Source organism: Bos grunniens, chromosome 22 (genome assembly GCF_055505025.1).
Source record: "Bos grunniens cultivar Pamir isolate PY7600 chromosome 22, Bosgru_T2T1.0, whole genome shotgun sequence".
Classification (NCBI taxonomy): domain Eukaryota; kingdom Metazoa; phylum Chordata; class Mammalia; order Artiodactyla; family Bovidae; genus Bos; species Bos grunniens.
Window position 1 is genome coordinate 60,904,325 of NC_141186.1, and position 24,546 is coordinate 60,928,870.

The 24,546-nt window shown below is 61.4% G+C and overlaps 2 protein-coding genes across 19 annotated transcripts in view; one reads left to right on the forward strand and one right to left on the reverse strand.

Annotated features, from left to right (window-relative positions):
* On the forward strand, positions 1 to 22,705 carry ZXDC (ZXD family zinc finger C). 2 transcript variants are annotated; one of them, XM_086368988.1, is made up of 11 exons: positions 1 to 1,027; positions 3,246 to 3,398; positions 3,483 to 3,561; positions 4,330 to 4,460; positions 11,278 to 11,448; positions 14,122 to 14,768; positions 15,610 to 15,672; positions 16,161 to 16,245; positions 19,736 to 19,860; positions 20,343 to 20,444; positions 21,754 to 22,705. In XM_086368988.1, the coding sequence occupies exons 1-11, from the start codon at positions 16 to 18 to the stop codon at positions 21,838 to 21,840; spliced, it is 2,655 nt and encodes an 884-aa protein (XP_086225114.1). In that variant the 5' UTR covers positions 1 to 15; the 3' UTR covers positions 21,841 to 22,705. The 2 variants fall into 2 exon arrangements, with proteins under 2 accessions (XP_086225114.1, XP_086225115.1); XM_086368989.1 differs by lacking the exon at positions 15,610 to 15,672.
* Positions 22,116 to 24,546, reverse strand: part of SLC41A3 (solute carrier family 41 member 3) — a 23,667-nt gene continuing 21,236 nt past the window's right edge. For 10 of the 17 annotated variants that reach the window (XM_086369011.1, XM_086369001.1, XM_086369015.1 and 7 more), the window contains 2 exons: positions 23,826 to 23,974; positions 22,116 to 23,272 (listed from right to left, as the gene is read on the reverse strand). In XM_086369011.1, coding sequence (XP_086225137.1) covers positions 23,063 to 23,272; positions 23,826 to 23,974 — 359 coding nt within the window. In that variant the 3' untranslated portion in view covers positions 22,116 to 23,062. Of the gene's footprint in view, positions 23,273 to 23,825; positions 24,113 to 24,546 lie in introns of all 17 variants that reach the window. The other 7 variants (XM_086369006.1, XM_086368998.1, XM_086369004.1 and 4 more) reach the window with 1 other exon arrangement.

Sequence of the window (24,546 nt, forward strand, 5' to 3'; positions counted from 1 at the left end):
GCCCGCCGTCCGCGCATGCGCGCCTGGGGCACTCTGCCGCGCGCTTGGGCGCTGACCAGCCTGCGTCGCGCACGGCGTCGCGCTCGGCGGCCAGCCTGCGTCGCGCTCGGCGGGTGTGCGTGCGGGGCGGTGCTTCCGGCGAGGCGGTGGCTGGACGCGCCGCGGCCCAAGATGGACGCGCCGGCGCTGCTTGCCTCCGCGGCCCCGGACGCGCTCGGGCCCCAACTCGGCGGTGTCCCCGGCCGGCCCCGCAGAGCCCCGGGCCCCGCGCGCCGCCGCTTGCTGCTGCTGAGGGAGCCCGAGGGCGGCGCGCGGGGCCCGCGCTGCGGGGAGGCCGGACCGCCGGCCGCCGGCGGCGGCGACTCTCTCGTGGTGCTGCTGGACGTGGCGCGCGGCGCGGCCGCGGCCCCGGGGCGGCGGGAGCCGGAGCCCGAGCCCCGCGCCGCCTCGAGCCCGGCCGGCCGCCCCGCGCAGGCCCCCGGCGCCGCGCCCCTCGGGGGCCCCGGGGCCGCTGGCCCCCAGGACCTGCTGGTGCGCCTGGAGCGCGGCGTCCTCGCGCTGGCCGCGCCGTCGCGGGGCCCGCCCCCCGGCCAAGAGGCCGGCAGCCCGGCCGAGGCCCGCCGCGCGCCCGCCGGCCCCGGCTACCGATGCCCCGAGCCGCAGTGCGCGCTCGCCTTCGCCAAGAAGCACCAGCTGCAGGTGCACCTGCTGACGCACGGCAGCGGCCAGGGCCGGCGGCCCTTCAAGTGCCCGCTGGACGGCTGCGGCTGGGCCTTCACCACGTCCTACAAGCTCAAGCGGCACCTGCAGTCGCACGACAAGCTGCGGCCGTTCGGCTGCCCGGTGGGCGGCTGCGGCAAGAAGTTCACCACCGTGTACAACCTCAAGGCGCACATGAAGGCGCACGAGCAGGAGAGCCTGTTCAAGTGCGAGGTGTGCGCCGAGCGCTTCCCCACGCACGCCAAGCTCAGTTCGCACCAGCGCAGCCACTTCGAGCCCGAGAGGCCCTACAAGTGCGACTTTCCCGGTGAGCGGCGCGGGCGGGGCGCGGTGTCTCCTCTCCTTCCGACCCGGGGTCGCGGCGGCTCCCAGACCCCGCTTGGCCGCGAAATAGCTCGGGGAATCTCGGAGCCGTCCCCCAGGTGTGGGTGCGTCCGATGAGCGAGACCACAAGGCGTCTTCCCACCGACGGAGCCGGAGGCAGGTCTGGTCACTGGGAAACGCTCAGTCCGGCTTGCGGGCGCGCACCCCGGGCTGCAGGAACGCTGGGCCGCCGTACAGCGGGGCGAGACATTAGGGCGCCCCAGGGGATTATCGCCCGGTGCGGCGCATCCGCTTTTTATGCCGTTAAGACTTTTGTTTCGTTTGGACTTCATTGTTGTGTGAAGTTCTGAAACTCGTCTTCATCTTCAGATGGAGACTCCCGGCGAGGTGGGTTCGGTGGGTGAGTGTCCGTGGACTCTCCGCCCGGATAGGCGGCTCCAGCAGCGGAGGGCGTGTGCCTGCGAAGGAGGGGCTGGGGGGCTGGGGCCTGCTGCGGAGCCAAGGCAGGGAATGTGGGCAGGTGGGAGGCTTCTGGAGGGCCTTCCGTAAAAGAGAAGTTGGAGTGTGCGCCCGGCAATTGGTTCATGTGTTGTGGACCGGGAGTGCGCTCTGCATAGTGTCCAGGTTACGGAAGTGTCCTGGAATGAGGGATTTTGAAAGGGCGGAAGAAATGTCAGTTGTTAGGGAATTCTCTCTGATCTTCCCCTGTGCCCTGGCCGGTCCTGTGCACCCCGTCTCCGTGGAGAGCCTGGGTGGAGGGCACTCTCTCTCTCTGTTCCACACTCGGCACCTGAGGGCGGCTTACAGACAGCTCTAGTGAAGAGCTCAGAGGGCGTCCATCTGAGCAAAGTGCTAGCAGGATCAGGGATCCACCTGTTTTGGGCACGGGGTCACCCTGGGGATTTTGAGGTGAATGATCTGTGGGGTGTCTGTCCCGGGTGGATGGAAGGAGGAGTGGAGTGTTCCAGACCGCAGGGGCCTGAGGGCTGACCCAGGTGGAGGCTGTGGGTCCCTGAGCGGCTCCAGCTGGGGAGGATTGAGACGCTGGGTCCCGCGGCTTCTCAGTCGGTCAGGGGAGGGTGTGTCTTGCTGAGGCAGACTCCGACTTTGCTTGTTTAGATGTGTCTACCTGACCGAGGGGCAGCCCAAAGTGAGGACTGGCGGGGGCCGCTGGGAAGGGACAGAAGTGTACGTGAGGAGGGGTGGGGGCCGTTTGGGGAGATGAGCGTTTCCCTGCTCATTGTCACTGCAGAGAGGAGGGGCGACGGGCTCTGTGCCCGTGGCGGCCCCAGGAGGGCTTGAGAGGGGCCATAGCGCCCACTGCTCACAGGCATCTTGCAGCCTCGTGGGTTCTGCCTGGTGTGAGCACTGACCTTTTCTGTCGAAGGAGAGCTGGTTGTTTAGTAGCTAAGTCGCGTCCAGCTCTGCTTCTCCATGGACAGCCTACTTTTTCCACCAGGCTCCTCTGTCCATGGGATTTCCCAGGCAGGAATACTGGAGTGGGTTGCCATTTCCTTCTCCAAGGGATCTTCCTGATCCCGGGATCAAGTCTGGGTCTCCTGCACTGCAGGTGGATTCTTTACCAGGGAGCCACCAGGGAAGGAGCTGATGGCTTCTAGCTCTCCCCAGTGGAGAGCTTAGTGATGTTTGAAGTCCCGTGGGTCAGCCCGGTTGAAGATGCAGATGGGAAAAGCACGGATGAGCCCAGTGACTTGTGACAGAGCAGGAAACCCCAAGGAGACAGGCCAGAGGGAGGAGGAGCTCACGGCAGGGGCCGGTCTGCCTCTGGGAGGGCGTGCCCAGGGATGGGGGGTGTGCCTGGTTCCGCAGGTGGGGGAATCTCAGGCGTTACTGCAGTGGCTGGCAGCCCTTTCAGGCTCAGCCTGATCAGACAGAATCTGGTTCCTTAGTATCTGCTTCATCTTGTTGGGTTTATGGGTCGTTGAGTTCCTGCCACACCTGGAGGGTCTGTCGTGCTGAGCCGGGAGCTGATGGGTGCATCGGAGGACGATCAGGTGGCCACGTGGGGCAGGTGGCCTGTGAACTGCCCCGAGCCGCCCCGACTTCGGCCTCCAGGGAGGCCCTGGAGTCGTCCTCCTCCTGCGTGCCCCGGTGCCAGCGGTGCCTGGCGGGTGACTGGGTTAGCTCTGTAACGTGCCTTCTGCCCCGCCAGTGAGCAGGCTCTGTGTTTCTCTGTTCAGGCTGCGAGAAGACATTCATCACCGTGAGCGCTCTGTTTTCCCACAACCGGGCCCACTTCCGGGAACAAGAACTCTTTTCCTGCTCCTTTCCCGGATGCAGCAAACAGTATGACAAAGCCTGTCGCCTGAAAATCCACCTGAGAAGCCACACAGGTAACCAGCCCGGGCCGTCCGGCCCCCGCCCGCCATCTGTGCATTCCCGGTTGTGATCACGAGGTGTGGTTTTTCTTTCCTAAGGTGAAAGACCGTTTATCTGTGATTCTGACAGTTGTGGCTGGACCTTCACCAGCATGTCTAAGCTCTTGAGGCACAAGAGGTAACCTTTACATTTGGGTTGAATTCTTCGTCTTGAAAATGAGTGAGTTATTGGTCAGTAGCAGAAGCCTGTGGATGGGATAATCTGTGGATTTCTTTAAGTTATGAAAAACAAGTGTGGATAACTTGGAAAATCCAGAAAGTTTATAAGAAGAAAAACACACAGAATCTGATCACTTAAAGTTAGTTTTTTGTGTGTACTTGTTTTTAAGTTTAGTTAGTATGCGTAACGTTCAGCTTGATTTTTAGAAAGGTAAGGCTATGGACTAAGCCTCCCTCATGCCATCGTCACTTCCGTGCTGTGGCGGCCCCTTGAGGGCTGGGCTCGTGCAGGTGGCCCTTGGCCTTTGTCCCGCATCCGGCCTCCCAGCAGCTCTGACGCTGAAGTGCTTGTCCTCCTGTTTTGTGTGGGGACCCAGAGAGCTGGGAGGCGTTCTGTCCTTGCACAGCTGGGGCTGAGGGCATCTACACGGAGAAAGACCGTGTGCACGTCAGGCGAGGTCCCCTGCCGCAGGGACAGCCTGTGTGGTAGCGGGTGGCTGAATGGGGGAGGCGGCTGCTCCTTCCTGCGTGGAAGCTGAGTCTGACTGTGGTCGGCTCCATCAGGAAGGAGGGCTTCTGCCCATGAGGGCTAGGGACCAAATCCAGGCTCTTCTGAGATGTGCCGTTTTCCCCTGTGATGCGGAGAGCTCGTGGGTGGGTGCATCTTGCAGAGCTGTGCCCGCGGCGGTGACTCGCGTGGTCACCCTCGCTGCCGTCTGTCCCGCAGGAAGCATGACGATGACCGCCGCTTCCCCTGCCCCGTCGAGGGCTGTGGCAAGTCGTTCACCCGGGCCGAGCACCTGAAGGGCCACAGCGTCACCCACCTGGGCACCAAACCCTTCGCCTGTCCTGTGGAAGGTGGGTGTGAGCAGCCCCACGGCCGCCTGGCGCTGCGGGTGGAAGAGTCTGAGGTGCCAAGTAGGCCGGGCCGTGGGTTGGCTCGGCTGGTCTTAGCCGGGGGCGTGCGTCTTGGGAGCAGAGTGCTAGCAAGCAGGTGCAGAGTCGGACCGCTGGACCTGGGGCCTGGGCCTGGGGCTGTGGCTCTGCCGAGTCCCCGCTGGCCGCATCCCCGCTGGCTTGACGCTCGTGAGGATTTGGCGTCATACTGTGGGGAAAGTGCTGTTCAAAGGAGACGCTGCAGACCCACCTGAAGCTGAGCGTTCCCTGGAATGTGGCGAAGGTATCCCGGTGGTCTAACCAGACACAGACGTGCGTCTCTGCAGGGCTCCAGTCGGGGGGCGGGCCACAGGCGCACAGCCAGTGTGTGGGGTGCTGGGGACGTGACGGCAGTCACCCAGACTGTGCTGGGATGGGCCGGGGAGGGGTTGGAGACAGAAGTGCCGGTGGCAGGCTGAAGACGGCCTGGGCCTGGCGGGGCTTCTCCCGGTGCAAGTGTGTGCGGCCCCCTGGGAAGGTGGGTGGGAGTTGGGGTGCGCAGAGAAGTTTGTCACCAGAGGGTCGTTGGTGCCTTTCCCTTGGGCGGGGTAGCTTGGTAGAAGCCTGAGGACTGTGGGAATGTCTTTGTGAAGAGGTGACGCGCGTCTTGGTAGACCGCTACACTCGGGAAGAGGTGGTCGTTGACACACGTGGACACGCGCGCGTGCTGCTGGGCATCAAGGAAACCCGGGCGAAAGTGAGATCCTTTGGGCTGGCCAAAAGTTTCCTTCAGCTTTTAAGTAAAAATAAAAGACACGTTTCTCACGTTCATCAAGAACCCTATTGAGTTCCTCACCATCTTGTTCAGCTACCCTGTGCATTTCTCAGCTGGCATCATAATTCCATCTTCCCCAGACTTTTTTCCCTGCACGTAGCATTCTTTATTTCAAGGTCTCGTAGCCCAGTAAGAACACGGTTGCTGGCATTTACAGCGTTTGGGGAAGCCCTGTATTCTCCTCCAGCCATACTCTCTGGTTTATTTGCAACAAGAACGTCAAAACAAATGCAGCTGGACAGTTCTTTCCATTTTGTTTAGAAACTGGAGCAACCCGTTTTCCCACATTCTACAGTAGCCTCATTCCATCCAAACACCAAACAGAAGAGTTCTCAGCGCGTCTTCATTCAGGTTCTGCACGCGCTCAGTCTTCCACTGGGTCCAAGGGGCGGTGGGTCATTGGAAAGCCGCTCGTGTCAGCAACTCTCGTGAATCAGAATTCCATTCTCGCGGTGTGGTCCCATCAGCGGGCCAGCATTTCCTTGTGCCCCCTGTTCTTTCTTCTTTAACTTTCCGTTTTGTCTTGGAGACCACCTCATTGGTCCTTAGCAGCATTGTGAGGGTTTCGGGTATATGATGAAGGGTCCGGCCGTGCACACACGCGCGCGTCCCTTCTCCCCCAGCCCCCCAGGCGGCCCCGTGACCCTGAGCGGAGCCCCGTGTGCTGTGCAGTGGGGCCTGGTTGCTCACGTGTGTGAAGCACGCAGCGTGTGTGCAGGGTGCTCCTCGCCCCGCTCTGCCCTGCCCCGGCACGCATAAGCTCGTTCTCCAAGCCTGTGAGCCCCGTGTGCTGTGCAGTGGGGCCTGGTTGCTCACGTGTGTGAAGCACACAGCGTGTGTGCAGGGCGCTCCACGCCCCGCTCTGTGCTGCCCCGGCACGCGTAAGCTCGTTCTCCCAGCCTGGGAGTCTGTTCCTGGTCTGTGAGTGAGCGAGTTTGTACCAGGACTTTCTCAGACCCCACATATGAGGGGTCATGTGATATTTCTCCTTCCCTTCCTTCACTCGGCAGGAGACTCTGGGTTCTCCACGCTGCTGCACGTGGCATCGCTTCATCGTGTTGAGTGGCCGCGTAGTAGCCCACGATGGGCACGTCCCACGTCTCCTTCATCCACTCCTCTGTCGATGGACAGCTCACCTCCGCGTCCTGGCTCTTGCAGACAGCGCTGCAGTGAACACTGCGGTGCATGTACCCTTTTGGATCGTGTTTTTCTCCGGATACGTGCCCCTGAGTGGGCTGCACGGTCGTGTGGTGGCTGTGTGTCTAGTTGTTTAAGGGCCTCCACACTTGGAGAGCGGCCGCACCGTTTACATCCCGCCAGCAGTGCAGGAGGTTCCGTTCCCACCACGTCCTCACCTGCATTTACTGTTTGTGGATTTGATTGGCTGTGTGTGCCTGTGTGGGGCCTCTGTTGCCGTGCGGGCTTTTCCCTAGTGCGGCGAGCAGGGCTGCCCACCGCTGCGGGGGGCGGCGGCTTCGCTTGCTGTGGCGCGTGGCCTTCAGCGGCTGCAGCTCCTGGGTGCTGGAGCACAGGCTCCGTAGTTGTGGCACGTGTGCGGCCTTAGTCGCTCTAAGACGGGAGGGATCTTCCCAGGCCAGCGACTGACGTTGCCTCTCCTGCACTGACAGGAGGCTTCCTCACCACTGAGCCGTCAGGGAAGCCCTGTGTGTGGATTTTGTGACGATGGCCCTTCTGAGTGGTGTCAAGTGGTCCCTCACTGTGGTTTTGATGTGCATTTCTCTGATAATTGGCGATATTGAGCATCTTTTCATGTGCCTCTTGGCCATCTGTATGTCGTCTTTGGAGACATGTCCACTTAGGTCTTCTCCCCGTTTTCTGGTTGGGTTTTCTGTTTTGATGATGCTGAGCCTCAAGAGCTGTTTATAAATTTTGGAGACTGATCCCGTGTCAGTTACATTATTTGAAAATATTTTCTCCCTTTCTGTGGGTTGTCTTTTTGTTTTATGGTTTCCTCTGTTACGCAGGAACTTTTGAGTTTAATTAGGTCCCTTTGTTTTTAATTTTTGTTTTTATTTCCATTATTCTGAGAGATGGATTGAAAAAGATACTGTCGCAATCCATCTCAGAGGATGTTCTCTGTTTTCCTCTGCTGCTGCTGCTCAGTCGCTTCAGTCGTGTCTGACTCTGTGCGACCCCATAGACGGCAGCCCACCAGGCTCCCCTGTCCCTGGGATTCTCCAGGCAAGAACACTGGAGTGGGTTGCCATTTCCTTCTCCAGTGCATGAAAGTGAAAAGTGAAAGGGAAGTCACTCAGTCACGTCCGACCCTTAGCGACCCCATGGACTGCAGCCTACCAGGCTCCTCTGCCCGTGGGATTTTACAGGCAAGAGTACTGGAGTGGGGTGCTGTTTTCCTCTAGGAGTTGTATAGTGTCTGGTCTCACATTTAGGTCTTTAATCCATGTGGAGCTTATCTTTGTGCATGGTGTTAAAGAATGATCTGATTTCTTTTTTTTTTTTTTTTAGCATGTAGCTGTCCAGTTTTCCCAGCACCATTTGTTGAAGGGACTGTCTTTGCAACATTGTGTGGTCTTGTCTCCTCTGTTGCGGATTAATCGCCTGTTTAGTGTGTGGGTTTATTTCTGGGCTCTCTGTCCTGTTCGTTGATCCGTAGCCCGGACCGTCCTGCTTTGACGCCTGTAGCTCTGCAGTGTGATCCGAACGAAGTCAAGGAGCTTGAGTCCTCCAGCTCTGTCTTTCTTTCTCAAGATTGTTTTGATGATTCAGGGTCTTTTGTGTCTTCGTACAAATTAAAAAATTTTTTTTGTTATAGTCCTGTGAAAACTGTTGTTGGTGGTTTGATAGGGACTGCACTGAATCTGTGGATTGCTTTGGGCAGTGTTTTGTCACTTTGACAGTATTGATTCTTCTGCTCCGTGGATGTGGTATATCTGTTTGTATCTTACAGGTTTTGGAATATGCATCTTTCGTCTCTTTAGGTAGGTTTGTTCCTGCGTAGTTTATTTTTTCTAGTATGCTAAATGAACTGTTTCTTGAGTCTCCCTTTCTGGTCTCTCGATGTCAGTCTGTGGCAGTGTAGCCGGTCGCTGTGCGTGACTTTTCTAAGCTGCAGCTTCGCCAGATCCCCAGGCGAGCTCAGGCGGCCTTCTGCTGGCATCTGTAGGACCTTCTGTGTGCAGTGTCGTGTCCTCTGCAAACCGCGACAGTTTGCATTCTTCTTTTCCGGGTTTGAATTCCCTTTGCTGCTTTTTCTCCTGATGACCCTGGCTCGTACTTGCAAAACTGTGGTGCGTAAAAGTGGCAAGGGTGAACATCCTTGTCTCGCTCTGACCTTAGAGGGGATGCTCTCAGCCTCCACACCGAGTGTGATGTTGGTGTGTCGAGTAAAGTGATGGTGTGTTGTACATCCTTGTCTCGCTCTGGTCTTAGAGCAAATGCTCTCAGCCTCCACACCGAGTGTGGTGTTGGTGTGTCGAGTAAAGTGATGGTGTGTTGTACATGGCCTTTATTATGTTGAGACATGTTCCTTCTGTGCCCACCTTCTGAAGTGTTTCTCATAAATGGATGTTGAGCTTGTCAGAAGCTCTTTCTGCATCATTGAGATAAGCGTGGTTTTACTCTCCCACTTGCGGTGTGGTGTGTCACACTGGTTGACGTGTGGGTCCTGAAATCCTTGCGTCACCGGGAAGGATCCCACTATCGTAGTGTGTGACCCTTTTAATGTGTTGTTGGATTCCAGTTGCTCATTTTTTATCTTTTTGAGCAAAGAGCTCTTCCAGATGCCTTCTGTAGTCTTCCAGGGAATTGAAATGTCTTCCACTGAGAGAGTTTTGTGCAGATCAGGTAAATGGACCTCTGAAGGTGTGGTGTCTGGTCAGCAGGGACGGTGAGTCAGGACTTCCCGGCCGAGCTGTGACAGTTTTTGTCTGGTCATTGAAGAAGCGCACGGTCTTGGTTGTCCTGAGGGAAGAGCGTGTGTTTGCTGCTGCCGACTCCACACGCTTTCTCCTCGGGTGCTGCTTTCAGTGGGCCTTGTTGGGAGCAGTGCTCGTTGGAGTGAATCGTCTGGTTTTCTGGAAGAAGCCCGTAACGGAGGACTCCCTTCCAGTCCCACCACGGTCACAACACTCCCTTCTAGGATGAAGACCAGCCTTGGGTGGTGGGTGGCGGCTCGTATCGCTGGCCCCACGAGCTCCTCCGCGCCACTTTCTCGTACAGCACACACTTGTCATCGCCTGTCACAGTGTGCTTTGTAAGTGGAAAGTTTTCATTACGTTTCAGTAGAGAATCCATGTAGAATACGGTCAGAAAGGTTTGTGTGTTTGAGTGAAGCCCAGCCTTCGGAGCAGTGACGGTGGCCGCGGCGGCGCCGACGCCTCGCGCGCGGGCGGGTGTGCTGAGTGTGCTGCTGCCCCCACGTGCTGCGCCGCTGGCTGTCCTCAGTGTTTGAGTTCGCTTGCTTCAACTTCAGCCGATCTTCCCAACCGTGGGGCTCTGTCCGGCCAGGAGTCTCCGCGTTTGGTCGTCACTGCACCGTCTCTACACGCTGCGCAAAGCTCCTTTTGTGTCTCAGTTGCATTTCTATTTTTCTTGAAATGACAAAGCACCATATGCTGGAGTTGTTACTTTTTCCCTTCCATGTTCAGTATTAGAGTGGCTACAAGAAAATTCACCAGCCTTGGTGCCTTTTTTGTTTGTTTTTATGTGCACCGATTTGACAGCTGTCACCATACAATCTAACAAAACTGTTTGGATGAAGTCAACAGACAACGAAGCGCTACTGTAGCCATCTTAGGGAGAAGGTCAAACAAACCCTTTGGCCACCCGACATCTTGTTTTCTGTTGAATTCGTAAGTTTCTACAGCCGGAAGCTGCCTTCTGGCAGGAGCCGGGAGGATGTCCCTGCTGTGGTCAGGCCAGTCCTCAGGAGAGCGGTGTGACCGAAAGTGTGCTCAGCACCCCTGCCGTGTGGCCAGCCTCTGTGAGGGTCCTGGCTGGCGGGTGGGAACCCAGCACGCTCGCCCTGGGACCCCTGGCCGGAGGCCAGAGGGGTCTCTGCTATCTGTTGTGTTTCCCAAGTGCCCTGTCCTGGGTCTGACCTCAGGAAACCGGTTTGAAGTTTTGTTTGCAAATGACCTCAGTTCAGAACTCTTCTCAGAGGCCGCCGACCCTGGCTCTTGCGGCTGTGTCCTCGCTCCAGAGCCTCTTTCCCTGCAAGAACCCCTCCTGCCTCGAGCTGTCCTTCCTGACCCAGGACCCCCGTCCCATCCCTGCTTTATGGACAGACAGCACACGCGGGGCCATCAGGTCCCTCCCACCCCACTGCAGACCCTCGGCCTCAGGCCTTCATGGCTCTGACAGGCCTGCCCCTCATCACCTGGAATGTGACGTCTCTCCTGACACCTGTTCCTGCCCCGCAGGCGGACGCCGCCCTCGGGCCCAGAGTGCTGGGCACCCCAGCCCTGTCCACCTTGGTGGGCTGCCGTCCGCCTCAGCGAGGGCAGCCGGCCGCCTACCGCCATGCCGACCTCCGGTGCTGGGGCCTGGGCCGTGGCGGCTGGGCGATGGCCTCTGTGGGTTGCTGGTTCCCTGTGTCCCAGCACTGTCCGTGCTCTGAGACCCTGGTGGGCATGGGCCGCCAGCCAGGCAGGCCCAGCTCCAGGCCCCTCCTCCTGGTTCCCGGCCGTCTGCCTGACCCACCTGGCAGCGGCTTCTCAGTGGTGACACGGGAGGAGGTTGCTTCTGGCGTCAGTGGGGACGATCTGTAGCCTGGATGTCTCAGGGTCGTGGGTTTTCCTCCAGTAGCAGCGTAGCAGAGGTGGTCGGTGTGGCTCGGCGGTGGAAGGCGGGAGATGTTGGCGTAGCCCTGAGGCTGGGGGGGCAGCTGCGTGTCACACCCGGGGTGCGTGTGGCCATCGGGACGTCTGGGCACTGCCCGGGGCGGGGGCCCTGGTGCCTCATGCAGCTGTCCTCTCTCCCCAGGGTGCTGCGCCAGGTTCTCGGCGCGGAGCAGCCTCTACATCCACGCCAAGAAGCACCTGCAGGACGTGGCTGCCCCGAAGAGCAGGTGTCCGGTGTCCAGCTGCGACCGGCTCTTCGCCTCCAAGCACAGCATGAAGGCCCATGTGCTCAGGCAGCACCGCCGGCCCCCAGGTGGGCCCCTGGCAGCCGCGGGCTCCCCCCACCTGGCCTGGGCAGTGAGGCCCCTGAAGCGGGCCTTGACCTCGCCCTGTGTGCCGAGCTGCCCCTCCAGCCCCTCCTGTCCGGCCCTGCCCCGGACAGCCATGGGGACAGAACAGACCGTTCCTGGATGAGCACGGGGGCAGAGTGCAAACCGTGGCGGGTCCCACGGTGACTCTGCACATGGCCCTGGCCGTCCTGCCTCCTGGGCGCTGAGCAGCCTGGCTTTCTGACCGTGAGCCCAGGCCCCCAGGTGTGGCATGCAGAGGCTGGGTACCGACAGCGGCCTCTCCCCGCAGCCATCCGGCCGCCTGCTCCCCGGAGCCTGGTGGGTGTGGTGCTCCTGCAGCGCCTCGAGGGTGAAGTCCTGGCTGCAGGCACCCAAGCAGCTGCTGCTGGACTGCTCAGGGCTGCCTGCCCGCCTTGGGCATAGCCCCCGCCCCGCTCTGTGATCCTGGGAGGGGAACTGGAACGCAGGGCATGTGTCAGGAAGGGGTCTGGCAGTGTCCACATCTGTGACGTGACGTGGTCTCATGTGAGGCCTGGATGTCTGGGTCTGTTACGTGATGTGGTCTTGTTCGGGCGTGGACGTCCCAGGTCTGTGAGGTGACGTGGTCTCGTGTTGGGTAGGTGAGGGAGTCTGTTGTGAGCAGGCAGGGATTCACAGCTTGACGTGACTGTAGGTGCTGGGGAGTGTATGTCTGTCGTGGAGGAACCCAGCCTGGCCCTGGAGGGATTGGGTCCCCTCACGGTGGTCCTGAGCGGGGTCGCACCACATGGAGGTGAGGCAGGGCAGTGCTGGTGTGGAGGGAGCTGGTTGCCTTCATGTGGTCCGTGTTAGTGCTTGTGTACGGGTTGTGAGTGTCTGGCTCTTGCACGTGGTAGGTCTCCAGTAAACTTTTATAGAGTTAACAAAATGCTAAATAGGAAATTTATGAGCAAGTTGGTGTTTCTTGATGTTCGCCTGGATTCAGTTCAGTTCAGTCGCTCAGTCGTGTCCGACTCTTTACGACCCCATGGACTGCAGCCCGCCAGGCCTCCCTGTCCATCGCCAGCTCCCAGAGTCCACCCAAACTCATGTTCATTGAGTCCGTGACGCCATCCAACCATCTCATCCTCTGTCGTCCCCTTCTCCTCCTGCCTTCAATCTTTGCCAGCGGCAGGGTCTTTTCTAATGAGTCAGGTCTTCGCATCAGGTGGCCAAAGTATTGGAGTTTCAGCTTCAACATCAGACCTTCCAATGAACACCCAGGACTGATCTCCTTTAGGATGGACTGGTTGGATCTCCTTGCAGTCCAAGGGTCTCTCAAGGGTCTTCTCCAACACCACAGTTCAAAAGCATCAATTCTTCGGTGCTCAGCTTTCTTTATAGTCCAGCTCTCACATCCATACGTGACCACTGGAAAAACCATATTATCGTTCTTGATTTTTTCATAGGGAGCTGAATCAGCAAGGTTGTCTAGGAAACTGGAAAGTTTTGAGAAAGAGACCTGTTTCCGTTTTTACCATCTTCAGAGAGGCCCTGCCGTCTCTCTAGAATGTTCCCTGGTGCTGGGTGATCGTCAAGGCCCCGATGGGCCGGCCCAGCGTCTGAGCTCCGTAGCAGCACAGCCGCGGGCAGAGGCTCTCTGCGTGGTTGTCCTCGTTGGCTTGGGGACGGCGTCTGGCAGCTTTCCTCCCTGGGTCCCCAGTGGAGCCTCGTCGCTGCTCTGCCGCGGCGTCCACAGGGCGGTGTGAGCTTGGGGCTCGCTCCGGGTTGGGGGTGCTGGTGCTGCAAGAGAGGCCTGTCGCAGTCCCACTGGCTCCTCTGCAGGATTCTCGTGCTCCTGCCTCCCTGGTGGCTTGGCGCCTGGCGAGCGCTCACCAGGATTTGGAATGGTGGGTGTTCTTGTGTCTGAACTCCAGCATGAGCGTTCAGTGACATCGTTTGATGTCGGCATCGTCCCTTCTCCCGAGGGTGACCTCGTGGCTGGCACTCCTTCACCGAGGAGCAGTTACTCGAGTGCTGGGCACAGGTGCCGCTGTCGTCACGGGAGGCTGCTTGGGGGCCGGGCCTGTGCCTGCTGTAGGGCGGGGGCGTCCGGGAACAGGGCGGCTCTCCAAGCCTGTTGGGAACCGCTCTCTCCAGGGGGCTGGGGCCTGGGCTCAGTGCACGGAGCCTACCGTGTGTCTCTGCAGGCCGGCCGGCCGGCCAGCTGGTCCCCGCCGTCCTCCCCCTTGAGCTCAGGAGAGGCAGAGACCAGGCTGAGAGGTGGCCTGATGCGGCTGAACCTAGAAGGGTCCCCGAGCTGCGGGGTCAGCGCAGCCTGAGGTCGGTGGTTCGTGCTCTGTGAGGGGCTTGGTCTCCACGGGGCCATGCGAGTGAAGGGTGTGAAGCCTGAAAGACTCAGGGTGAAACCTTCTCTTATTGTTACTTGGGGAGCGTCAGTGGCTGGGGGAAGACCCAGGGGCTCCAGGCTCTGAGCCCCTACACGGGGCACCCGCATGTCCCCCACGGCTCCTTCCTGCAGAGTGTGGCACCTTCGGGGGTTGGCAGGGGCTGCGGGGGGGCATCCGTGTCCCCTCAGTGTGTCCTGTCCACATCTTAAGTGCAGACAGCCCTCCCGTCTCTGGTCACCACGGTCACCAGTGTTCCTTCCTTTTCAGACCTCTTCCCTCCGCTGGGGGCTGCGAGCACGCTGACGCCCGGCGGTGACCCTGACAGCCCCGGGCAGGGCGAGTTCAGCCACGTGGACCTTGCGGTCCTCTTCTCCGACCCGCCGGCCGACGGCAGTGCCGCCCCCGGGGCCCCCGATGCGGCGCTGGGTGCTGGGATCCTGACCGTCGACGTGACTCCTGCGGGCGCCTCTCTTGGAGGGGACCTCCCTGCTGGTCAGGCTTCCTTTGGGCCGATGGACCCGCTGGTCTTGGTGGCCCACAGCGACGTCCCGCCTGGCCCAGACAGCCCCCTTGTCCTTGGGACGGCAGCCGTAGGTTTCCAGCAGGGCAGCCTCACCGCGGACGACATGGCAGCCATGGGCACAGGGGCCCTGGGCTGTCTGGTGGCCGTGCCCGTGAAGAACTTGGATCAGGACCCCCAGGCTCTGACCCCGAGTGGCCCCCGGGAAGCCAGCAGCACTCTGGAGCCGCTGGTGCCCATCAAGGTGGAGCCAGACTCGCCCCCCCGTGCCCAGCCCGGCTGGCAGCAGGAGCCAGGTGAAGGGGCGTCGCGGCCTGCAGAGTCCAGCCCCACAGAGCAGTGCAGTCCTCGGAGAGACACCGGGCTCACGGCAGGGACCGGCGGCTTCTACCTGGTACGAAGCGCCCTGGGGTCACTGGCTCCTAGCTCGGCTCCTACCCCGCCGTGCAGTGTCCTGGATTGACCGTCTACTGCAGACTCTTCCTAGGGGCCTGCGAGAGCATGGAGCCCTGGCTACAAGTCTGGAAACCTGAATTCCTGTCTCGAATCTGGAACGGACTAGTGTTTATGACCTTGAGCAAATCACTTAACTTGTCTGAGCCTTCAGTTCTCAGTTATTTCTGAAATGAGGGGCTTCGACACGATTTCTAAGGTCTTTTCGAGTGCTGTGGTTTTGGTGATAATGTGTCTTTTCCTGAGAAAAGCTGGGATGTTCATGAGGTTGAAATGTCCTGGCGTTTGAGCGTATCACATAATGGCAGGTCCTCAGACGGACTCCTGACTGAGAGGAATTGCGACATCGATGGTGTCTAAAGATTTATGGACGTGAAGAGCAGGAAAAAATTACCAGTTAGAACGGACGAGAGAAGGAGAGTGGTCTGGGAGCTCTGTCTCTGGAGGGTCATGACGCTTCTCCACTTGCGAGGCCTGACGCTGGCGTGCTGTCACGGCACTCACGTCAGTTACGAGTTCACTGTAACTCAGAGTGACTTAAGCAGAGTCTCGGGACGGTCTGTTTCCTCAGCCTCGGGTGGGAGCAGTCAAGTAGGTTTCTCTGTGGTGCAGGTTAAATTCGATAGTGATGTTTATGTTCAAAAAGTTAAATCTTACTTGGCCACGATTTAGTGAAGAGCTAATCTGTGGAGTCACCGTCCACCGTGAGGGACGCAGAGATGGCCAAGGCCCAGGGCCAGCGGCGCGTGAGGCTGACCCGACCCTGTCCGTTCTCTCGCTAGCTGTGTGACTGGGGTCGGCCCGGCGTCTGGGAGCCCAGAAGGCGCATGGAGAGGGGCCCGCAGGTAGGCCCGAGCCCCCCGGGGATGAGGGTCGGCCATGTCCTTACAGGGCTCCCAGCCCCGCGCCCGCAGACCGGGTCCCTCATGGCGCTCGCAGCCCCGTGCCCACAGACCGGGCGCTCGTGGAAGTCCCACCGTCCCTGGCGCACCGGCCGCTTCGCCGGCTGAGGCCCCGCGCAGCCGCGGCCCCGGGCGGGTGGAGGGCTGTGCTGAGGCCGTGGGGCGGTGGTCAGGTCCTGGTCACCAGGACTCGGGCTCTGTTTCAGGCAGCAGAGGGGTCTTCAGCTCACGACAGGCTGGTTTCCCTGTGAGGTGTTTCATATGTTTTAGACTCCGGAGCAATAAGTGTTGCTTCTCTGGATGAGAGTCCTGTTGCAGCTGTGACCCGGCGCCCGACGTGGTGCTCGGTCTCTGACCATGAAACGCACCCTGTGCCCAGTTGCCGCCTGCTGTTTGGGTCCCGACTGATGACGCCTTTTTTTTGGATTCAGGAAGGTGGAGGCTCAGCGAGAACTGATTCCCAGTCCGTCCACCGAGCCAAGGAGAAGAGGCAGAGAGGCTCCGGGAGCCGCGCGGGTGAGGCTGCGTGTGCCGGGCCGGGGCGGCATGGGGACCCCGGGCGGGGCGCTTCGAGTTTTAAGACGTCAGCGCTTTGTGGAGTTTCTAAAACACGCCGAGTGGACTCCACGCTGGTTTGTGAACTCGTCCGTCTGTCCGGGGCGGCTGCTCTTGGTGCCTTGTGAGGCTGATGCCGGCTTCCTCAAAAAGCACCACGTAAAGTATTTAACTACAGCTTATTTCAAAAGTATCGAGAGGAGTGTAGGGTCCGCGTCCAGTCGTCCGTCTGTGTCTCCTTTGAATGACGATGACGTGCTCTTTCCTGTCGGCTTTCTTCACGGAAACACTGCCCCGTGGTGTCTGCGGGTGGTTGGTGTTCACGGGGGACGAGGCTCCCGGTGCTCGAGCCCCGGGGTGGCGGGGGCACAGACGGGGTGGGCCCGTGGAGACGGAGCTGCTGGGGCGGCGTCTGTAGAGCGGTTTTCTTTCTTTGTTGTTTTTGTTAATACTTTAGCGTCATCTTTTTAGAAGTCAGGACACTTAGAAACACACCAGACGGGGTCATCACTTGGTTAGACGTTACCAGCTTGCTTTTCTTTCAAGTTGGCGTCTAGCACGTGTCCAGTTTTCAGTCGTAAGCGCCGTGAACGTCTGTGCTTCTGTGTGCTCGTGTCGCCCGGGGAGGCTTTGTGTCTCGGGCCTCCCACATGCGACACCCCTCCCTCACCCTGGTCCCTCCCCCGTGTGTGCGTGCGCGTGCACGCACCTGCTGCAGAGTTGGGGCAGTGTGTCCATGGGCCGGTGGGCCTGTCAGCGTGCAGGTCCCTGTACCACCCGACTGGAGGCTGTGCCCTGGCGAGTTGGGCCTGGGGGCTCCATCCGGCCCCCGAGGCCTGGGCTGTGGGCCTGCCACTTCCTCAGGGCTGCAGAAGACGCTGACGTCCCCCCCACTCACTTTTGGCTAGAAGACTTGTGCTCGCTCAGGAAGGTGAGCAGAGGTGTCCCCGCATCTACCCGTGTGAGGACAAGCAGCCTGCTGGCCTGCCTGCGCCTCCAGGGGTGGGCGGGCATGTCTACCTGCTCGGTGATCCAAGCACTGTACTGGCTTTCCAGACAGAGCCTGCCAAATGTCCAGGCTTCCCATATGAGGCGGGGGGAGCATCTCCTTGAGTGTGAAGGCTCCCACCCCTACCCCCACCCCCAGCTCAAGGCCCGAGACAGCCAGCAGGAGGAGGAGCGTAAGTACGTGCCCACTGTCCCTTTTCCAGAGCCCTGGGCCAGCCGTGCGTTTCCCCGGAGCTCTGATTTTGGTGGAACTGCAGGCATGTAGAAACGCTTCCCTGTGCTTTGTCCCCGGTCATGGTGCCCGACACGTCACGTCGCCTCCCCCATGTGGACCCGTCTTGGGATCACGCATGTCTACACGGCTCGGAAAGGGCCGGGCCGTGGTCCACTGATGGCTCGGATGTTCTCTGCCTGGGAGAGGGGCCCCCGGGTGAGAAGGGAGAAGGGGGCCCCCGGGTGAGAGAGGAGAAGGGGGCCCCAGGTGAGAGACGGAAGAGGGTCGCCCCAGGTGAGAGAGGGAAAGGGGGCCCAGCTGAGCGCCCTCCGTGCCAGTGGTGGTGGCTCCTCTGGTGGTGACTGTGGGACGCGGGCCCTCGTGCGGGCTGAAGGCGCACTGAAAGGAGGGTTTGTGTGACTTCGCTTAGTTAAGTGTGTGCTGACCTGGCGGGCGAGCTGACCGGGCTTGAGCTCGTGAACACACAGAGACGTGCTAGTCGCTCACTAACACTGGCCTGGTGTTGAGCCCTGTGGACCCGTCCGTCACCAGGTGTGAAACAGGCACTCGGTCACGACATCTAGAAGAACCGAGGGGGTTTATTTCTGATGCGTGCGCGGGTTTTCCCTTTATTCTCCCATTTAAGCAGCACGCGCGCACACAGTTGTGCGTGAAGGCGGAGCTTGGATCCCAGCTGGGGTCTCAGGTAGCACGGCTCGGCTCGCGCCGTGTCATCAGTGTCAAGGAGAGGGGGCTCAGGCTCACTGCATCTTTATGATGTAACTTGGTGATGAGTAGGAGACACACATCGTGTAAACCTTGCCTACTTTAAAAAAGTTGGCCGTGCTGGGTCTTAGCTGTGGTGCACACGGGCTTCGCTGGGTCACACGGGGTCTTAGCTGGGTCACATGGGCTTCGCTGGGTCACACAGGGTCTTAGCTGGGTCACACGGGGTCTTAGCTGGGTCACACGGGGTCTTAGCTCTGCACACAGGCTTCGCTGCTCCACGGTGTATGGGATTTTAGTCCCCCGACCAAGCATTGAATCCCCACCCCCTGTACTGGAAGGCAGATTCTTAACAACCAGAGACATCCCCACATCTTGTCTGCTTTTAAAAGTAACTTCAAAAGATGCACTGTTTGGGGCCTGCCTCCATTCATCCCACAGTGGTCTCGTGACGGGCTTCCTTGATAGGCCTGGAAGTGCAAGTTGGCATGCAGGCGGCCCGTTTGGACGTGAAGTGGAGTTAGACCCCCATCAGCTTGTGTCTGACTGTACCACGTGGGCTTCGTCCAACGCCGCGAGCTGAATCTGCAGCTGCAGAGTGGGGTTGAAGGTATATTTAAAGCACGTGAGCTTTTTGTTAAAAAATGGTCTCGACGAGTCTCCAAGCGCACGCAGACACGAGCTGCCTGGGAGCGCGCCGGCAGTGCCCCCCTCGCCGCGCCAGCGGGCTTCCCCTTTGGCGTTTCGTAGTTGCCGTTTCACGCGTCTTCTCGATGTGTCTGCACTGCTGATAACTGCAGTGCCCCTCAGCTTCCGATGAAGAACGTTCACTCCTAGAAAGTGTGCTTAAATAAACTTTAAAAATAAGTGGAATTCCCATTTATGGACACGTTTGTAGCAGGACGTGTGCTGGGGTGCTGGAAGACCTGCAGGCGTGCCAGGGGCTCCCGGAAACTCCAGCGGAGGCCAGAACGTGCACCCAGAGGCTGCACGAGGCCGGGGCGGGGCATCTGCAGTGAGCCCCGCAGGCGCGGCCACGCCCGTGGGTAGGCTTGTCTTCTGTGCCCGTGTCCACCAGTTGCCCGGGCTCCTCGCCCTGGCACTCCCGGACCTGAGCGTGTCTGCCTGCCCCACCGTCCAGGGTCAGGGAGAGTGGGCAGTGGAGCCAGGTGGGGCTGTGTTCTCGTCAGAGAAACCCTTTCTGGGTTAGGAAATGCTTTCTGGTCAATGTTTTTTAAGTGTATTGTTATAAAACCAAGACAGTGATGGTTTTTGTGAAGGAAGTTGTACCGAAAGAGCCGCTTAGCAGCTGTGAGGGTCGGGGGGTGGGGGAGGGGGAGGCAGCTTCAGTCCGTCCTCCTCCCGAGAGCTCTGTGCTCCACGTGTCAGGGACCCCGCGCACCCCTGGCTGGCAGGTGTGCAGGGTGAGGCAGGGTCCGCCCCGGAGGGCGGGGGCCCGAGCACGTGTGCGTGGAGGACACAGGAGGTCATGCTCTGTTTCAGGAGCCACTGGGGAGTCTTCACCAAGCCCGGGGGACGGTGACGTCTGTGCCGGCCTGGGAGCCTGGCTGTGGGGCAGCCTCGCCGTGCCCAGCGCCCTGCCGTGTGTCCAGGTGCAGCTGCTGCAGGTGAGAGCTCGCGCCACACAGACACAGAGAGACGGACACACAGACACACACCCAGAGAGACACAGGCACAGACACACCCAGAGACACGCACACACAGACACAGACAGCACCCCACACGCCCCTCCTGTCGCGCCCCGGTGTCCACACTCCCTGGTCAGGATCTGGGCTCCCGCATCTGGCGGGACGCGGGCACCTTCAGCCTTGCCTTCTGGGGCTGGCAGGGGATGGGGAGGGGAGAGGCGTCCACTCCGAGGACGCGCGGCTCTGACACCCGGCACGTCTTCGCTGAGCGCCTGTGTCCGCGGCTGTGGGCCTCGGGGCTAAGCAGGGCTGTGGGAGCACGGAGGGCAGGCAGCTGACCCCCGGCCCCCGTCAGCGTGGGCCTCGGGCCTCCCTGGAAGATGGGCTGGGCTGGGGCTGCCGCATCTGGGGGGTGGCTTCCTGGGGCCAGGGTCCCTGACATGGTGCTTTTGCTTCCGCAGGACGAACCCTCAGGGGATGGGGTCTTGCCTCTGGCACTCAGCCCGCAGCCTCCTGCCTTCCAGCCCCTGCTTGCTGTTGACCTGCCCGTCTGTGTCCTCCAGGTTCGGTGCCCCTGTTCTCTGGGTTGGTCTAGCCCCACGCAGCTTCTGTCCCAGGCTCGTCCCTGAGGTGGGCTCACCCCGGGTCCCCTGGCCAAGTGGCCAGGGTGTTTTCCGGAGAAGGGGGTGAGGGTTTGAGCAGTAAAGGCTGAGCCTGCAGCTCAGGCTCACACGTCTTGGTGGGTGAGGTGGGGTTTCACGTATTCAAGTTCACGTGTTCAGGCCTGTGAGAGTTGGGCTGGCCGGGTTTCAGCCTCTGCAGAGATGGGCCCAGACAGGTTAAATGGTTGCTGGAGTCAGGGCTTAAGCTGCGTGTGGGTGGCAGTGGGTAATTCAGATTTGGATAGGTGAGGGTGATCTCTGCACTTTATCAGATTTGAAACACGTATGTAAAAGTCAGACACGTGGTTTGACTTTTACATGTGTGTAAACCAAAAACGTAACTTTGGTTTTCTTATGTTCAACTTGGGCTGTGGTGTTAGAAGTGGACGTTGGATGGAGCTTGGAGGCCCCTGGTCGCAGCGTCCAGAAGGCCTCACGGCATCCCTCCTCCCACGGGGTGGCCCTCGTCCTGGGCTCCTTCCTAGGGTGGCAGGGGGTGGGCGGTGACTGGTGTCCGTGGTGGCCTGGAGCCCGGTGCCAGGGTGGCTCCCTGGAGGCGGCGGCCGGGGCCCGTCCCCGTGGGGCCGGCCGGGGCGGGGTCCCCCCTCTGAGGAGAATGGAGCCCGTCCACGCGGGGCCGGCCGGGGCGGGGAGTCCCCCTCTGAGGAGAATGGAGCCCCTCCACGCGGGGCCGGCCGGGGCGGGGTCCCGCCTCTGAGGAGAATGGAGCCCGTCCACGCGGGGCTGGCCGGGGCGGGGTCCCCCCTCTGAGGAGAATGGAGCCCGTCCACGCGGGGCTGGCCGGGGCGGGGAGTCCCCCTCTGAGGAGAATGGAGCCCGTCCACGCGGGGCTGGCCGGGGCGGGGTCCCCCCTCTGAGGAGAATGGAGCCCGTCCACGCGGGGCTGGCCGGGGCGGGGAGTCCCCCTCTGAGGAGAATGGAGCCCCTCCACGCGGGGCCGGCCAGGGCGGGGAGTCCCCCTCTGAGGAGAATGGAGCCCGTCCACGCAGGGCCGGCCGGGGCAGGGAGTCCCCTCTGAGGAGAATGGAGCCCGTCCCCGCGGGGCTGGCGGGGCGGGGAGCCCCCTGTGAGGACATTGCGGTGGGGATGGAGCTCGGCTCCCCTGTGTTGTTGGTGTGGAAGCCTCCCCTTGAAGTGACACGGGCCTACACTGGGGGAGGGCAAGCTCACTGCTGTGCTTGCTTTGCAGGAGGTGCTGCCCGCGGGCGGAGGTGCCGCAGTGCCCGAGGACTTGCCGTGCTCGGGAGGTGCGGCTGGTCTGCGCGCCTGGCCGTGACCTGCCCCGCTGGGCCGGGGGCGCCGCTGGGCGGCCAGGCCCGTTCTTCAGCGACTCCGGGGCAGTGTTGAGTGTTTCTGCTCCACTCTGTCAGGGATGCTTGGGGCTGGGCCTCCCACCCCGACTGCGAGAGCAGGTGCTGGTCTCACTGCTCCGCCGAGTGCGGCCCCTGAGGACGCGAGGGGCCCCCAGCCGACAGGCCGAGGACACAGGCGGCCCCCCCAGGCCCCACTGCAGCCCCCACACCGGCCGAGTGTCGAGTTAAACTCACAGAGTGAGCTTTCTTAGTTTTTATTTTGGTGTCGGTACCTCGTGGAAGCCGACAGCGGTTTGCAAGGCTGTCCTCCGAGCACTGGGGCGCATGCCGGGCCCTGGCCCTGGCCCGGGGCCGCTCAGGTGTGCACGCGGGCGTGTGCTGGCTCTCAGTGCGCGGCCCGCCCTGCGAGAGGACGCGAGCTGTGACCATGCGCGAGGTACTGCCCGCTGGGGGCCTGGGCACGGGCCCCGGAGCTGGTCCCTGTGCCTCTGCAGGTGAGAGGTGTCGTTTAGACGGTGGTGGTTCCCACTCTGCTTTCTGTTTGTCTCCTGAGGCGGGGGCCTCAGCCTGTGGGAATGACCCCGCTTTCCACGGTGACCCCCGGTGTCCTGTGGGGGCTGCATCCTCACTGTAGGTGGATCGCAGCCGCCTCACCAGCACCTCGGCTCCCCGCTTGTCCAGAGTGCCCTGGACACATAGCCTCCGGGCCAGGGCTGGACCTTTGTCCCCCGAGGTGCTCAGGACCGGCTTCCATTTCCCAGGCACTGAGGTCCCTGCTGCTGTTGGGCCCAGCTCCTCGTGCGAGTGAATAAAAGTTTTTGTAGCCGAGCCAGAAGCCGGGCGTTCTTTCTCTCGACTGCAGCTCTCGCGTCCTCTCCTCACCGTGGTGTGGGGCCGATTCCCTCCCCTTGGGGTGGGCCTGGGGTATGGTCTCACCTTTATCCTCCTCTGGGGGTTTAAATCTAAGCACAGGTTTCTGCTGATGACCAGAGATGCTGGGAGCAGAAAGGGGATCAGGCCCATCCCTGGAAGAGGGGGGAGGACGGCCTTGCAGGCTGAGGGTCCTGCCCCCCGCGCGCCCCGCCCCCTGCACGTGTGTGCAGGACAGAGGCCGCCCCAGCCCCGGGGTCCGGCCAGAGGAGCCGCATCAGGTCTGTGGGCGCGAGGGAGGGGGCTCCTGGGCCCCTAGGAGGGTCCAGGTGCTGGGTCCAGGGGGCTGCTCGGCCGCATCCCAGTCCGCAGCAGCCCGTGGGCGAGGAAGCAAAGTGCCAGCAGGCCGGTGCCCAGCAGGTCGCCGAGCCCTGTGAGGTACGGGATGCAGTGGTCATCTGGGTCCAGGGCCCGCCGCCACGCCAGCCGGACCGCCACGTCAGCCAGGTGCAGCAGGACGGTCACCTGCGGGGTGACAGGCAGGGTGACGGCTGTGCGGGAGGGGCCGCGGGCCTCTGGGTGGGCGTGGCGCCCCGGGCCCCATGCCAGCCCTGGCTCCCCTTGGCCCAAGGTGCGTCTCCGCCTGGAGCCTCAGGCTAGCTCTACCTCTCAGGCTCGCCGGGAGCCTGTGTGGAGGCGCCCTACGCGCGGTCAGGCCTCAGGCCCTGAAGCCGCTTGTCCAGGCCGTCCTGCCCTGGCACCAGTCTGGACGGCCTCCCGGGCTCCCTGCCTGCCCTTTGGGGTCAAAACCGTGCCGGCACACCCTCATGGGGCTGCCCCCAGGGCCTGGGCACGTGGGCTGCCAGCAGAAGCCCACAGGCACCTGTAGGAGCCCCTGGCCTGCCCCGCCCATCGCGGGACCCACCCTCTGCCGCTGTGCTGACCCTGCTGGGGAGGAGCGAGCAGTGCCTCTGGACACGGCCCCTGGGCCGGACCAGCTGACCGAGCCTCCGGGAGGCGGGGGCTACGTCCCGCTTGTCCAGGGACCCCTCCCAGGGTGGGGCACGGCGCCCCTTACCTGGACCAGGCCCGCCAGCAGGTACAGGAGCACAAAGGTCCTCTCGCTCGGGACCGACTGGCTCTCCAGCAGGGAGACGATGGAGAAGAAGGCCAGGTGGCCGGGCACCACGAGCGCCAGCAGGACGCGGGCCGACGTGGCGTTGATTTCTGCGGGAGGCAGGGCCGTGGCTGAGTGGCGGTTGCAGAGGCCCGGGCGGGAGCCTGCAGCGCAGTGGCCACGCGCACTTCCCGCCGCACGTGTCACGGAGCTGCTGTGTGTCCTCCCCACGGGTGCGGCCAGCACTCCTGGGAGCCGGCGTTGGAGCAAGAACAAGCAGGATTGAGCCACAGCAGCAAGCAGGCCGACCAGGAGGCGGCGCGACCCGCTGTGAGGGGGAGGTGGACGTGGCGGCTTCCGGAGGCCACCGTGCGGACGCACTGGGACCACGGCCGGGGCCCCCTCGGCACGGTCCTCAGCAGCTGTGCGCGCGGCTCTGAGGCTGCGAGAGACACACTTTCCTGCCAAGACTGTAGGCTGTAGAGCCAGCCCGTAATGTGAGGGTCGTGTCGGGCAGAAAGGGGCCTCAGTGAGGGCCAGGCTCCATCTGCACCGAGTTAACACGGCGTCTCATCAGCTGGGTGGGGAGGGCAGCACAGTTGCGCAGACGCAACTGTGAAACACCCTGGAGAGGCTGCGCCAGACCTCTCCACAGCGACAAACCGTATGAGGCCTTATGTAT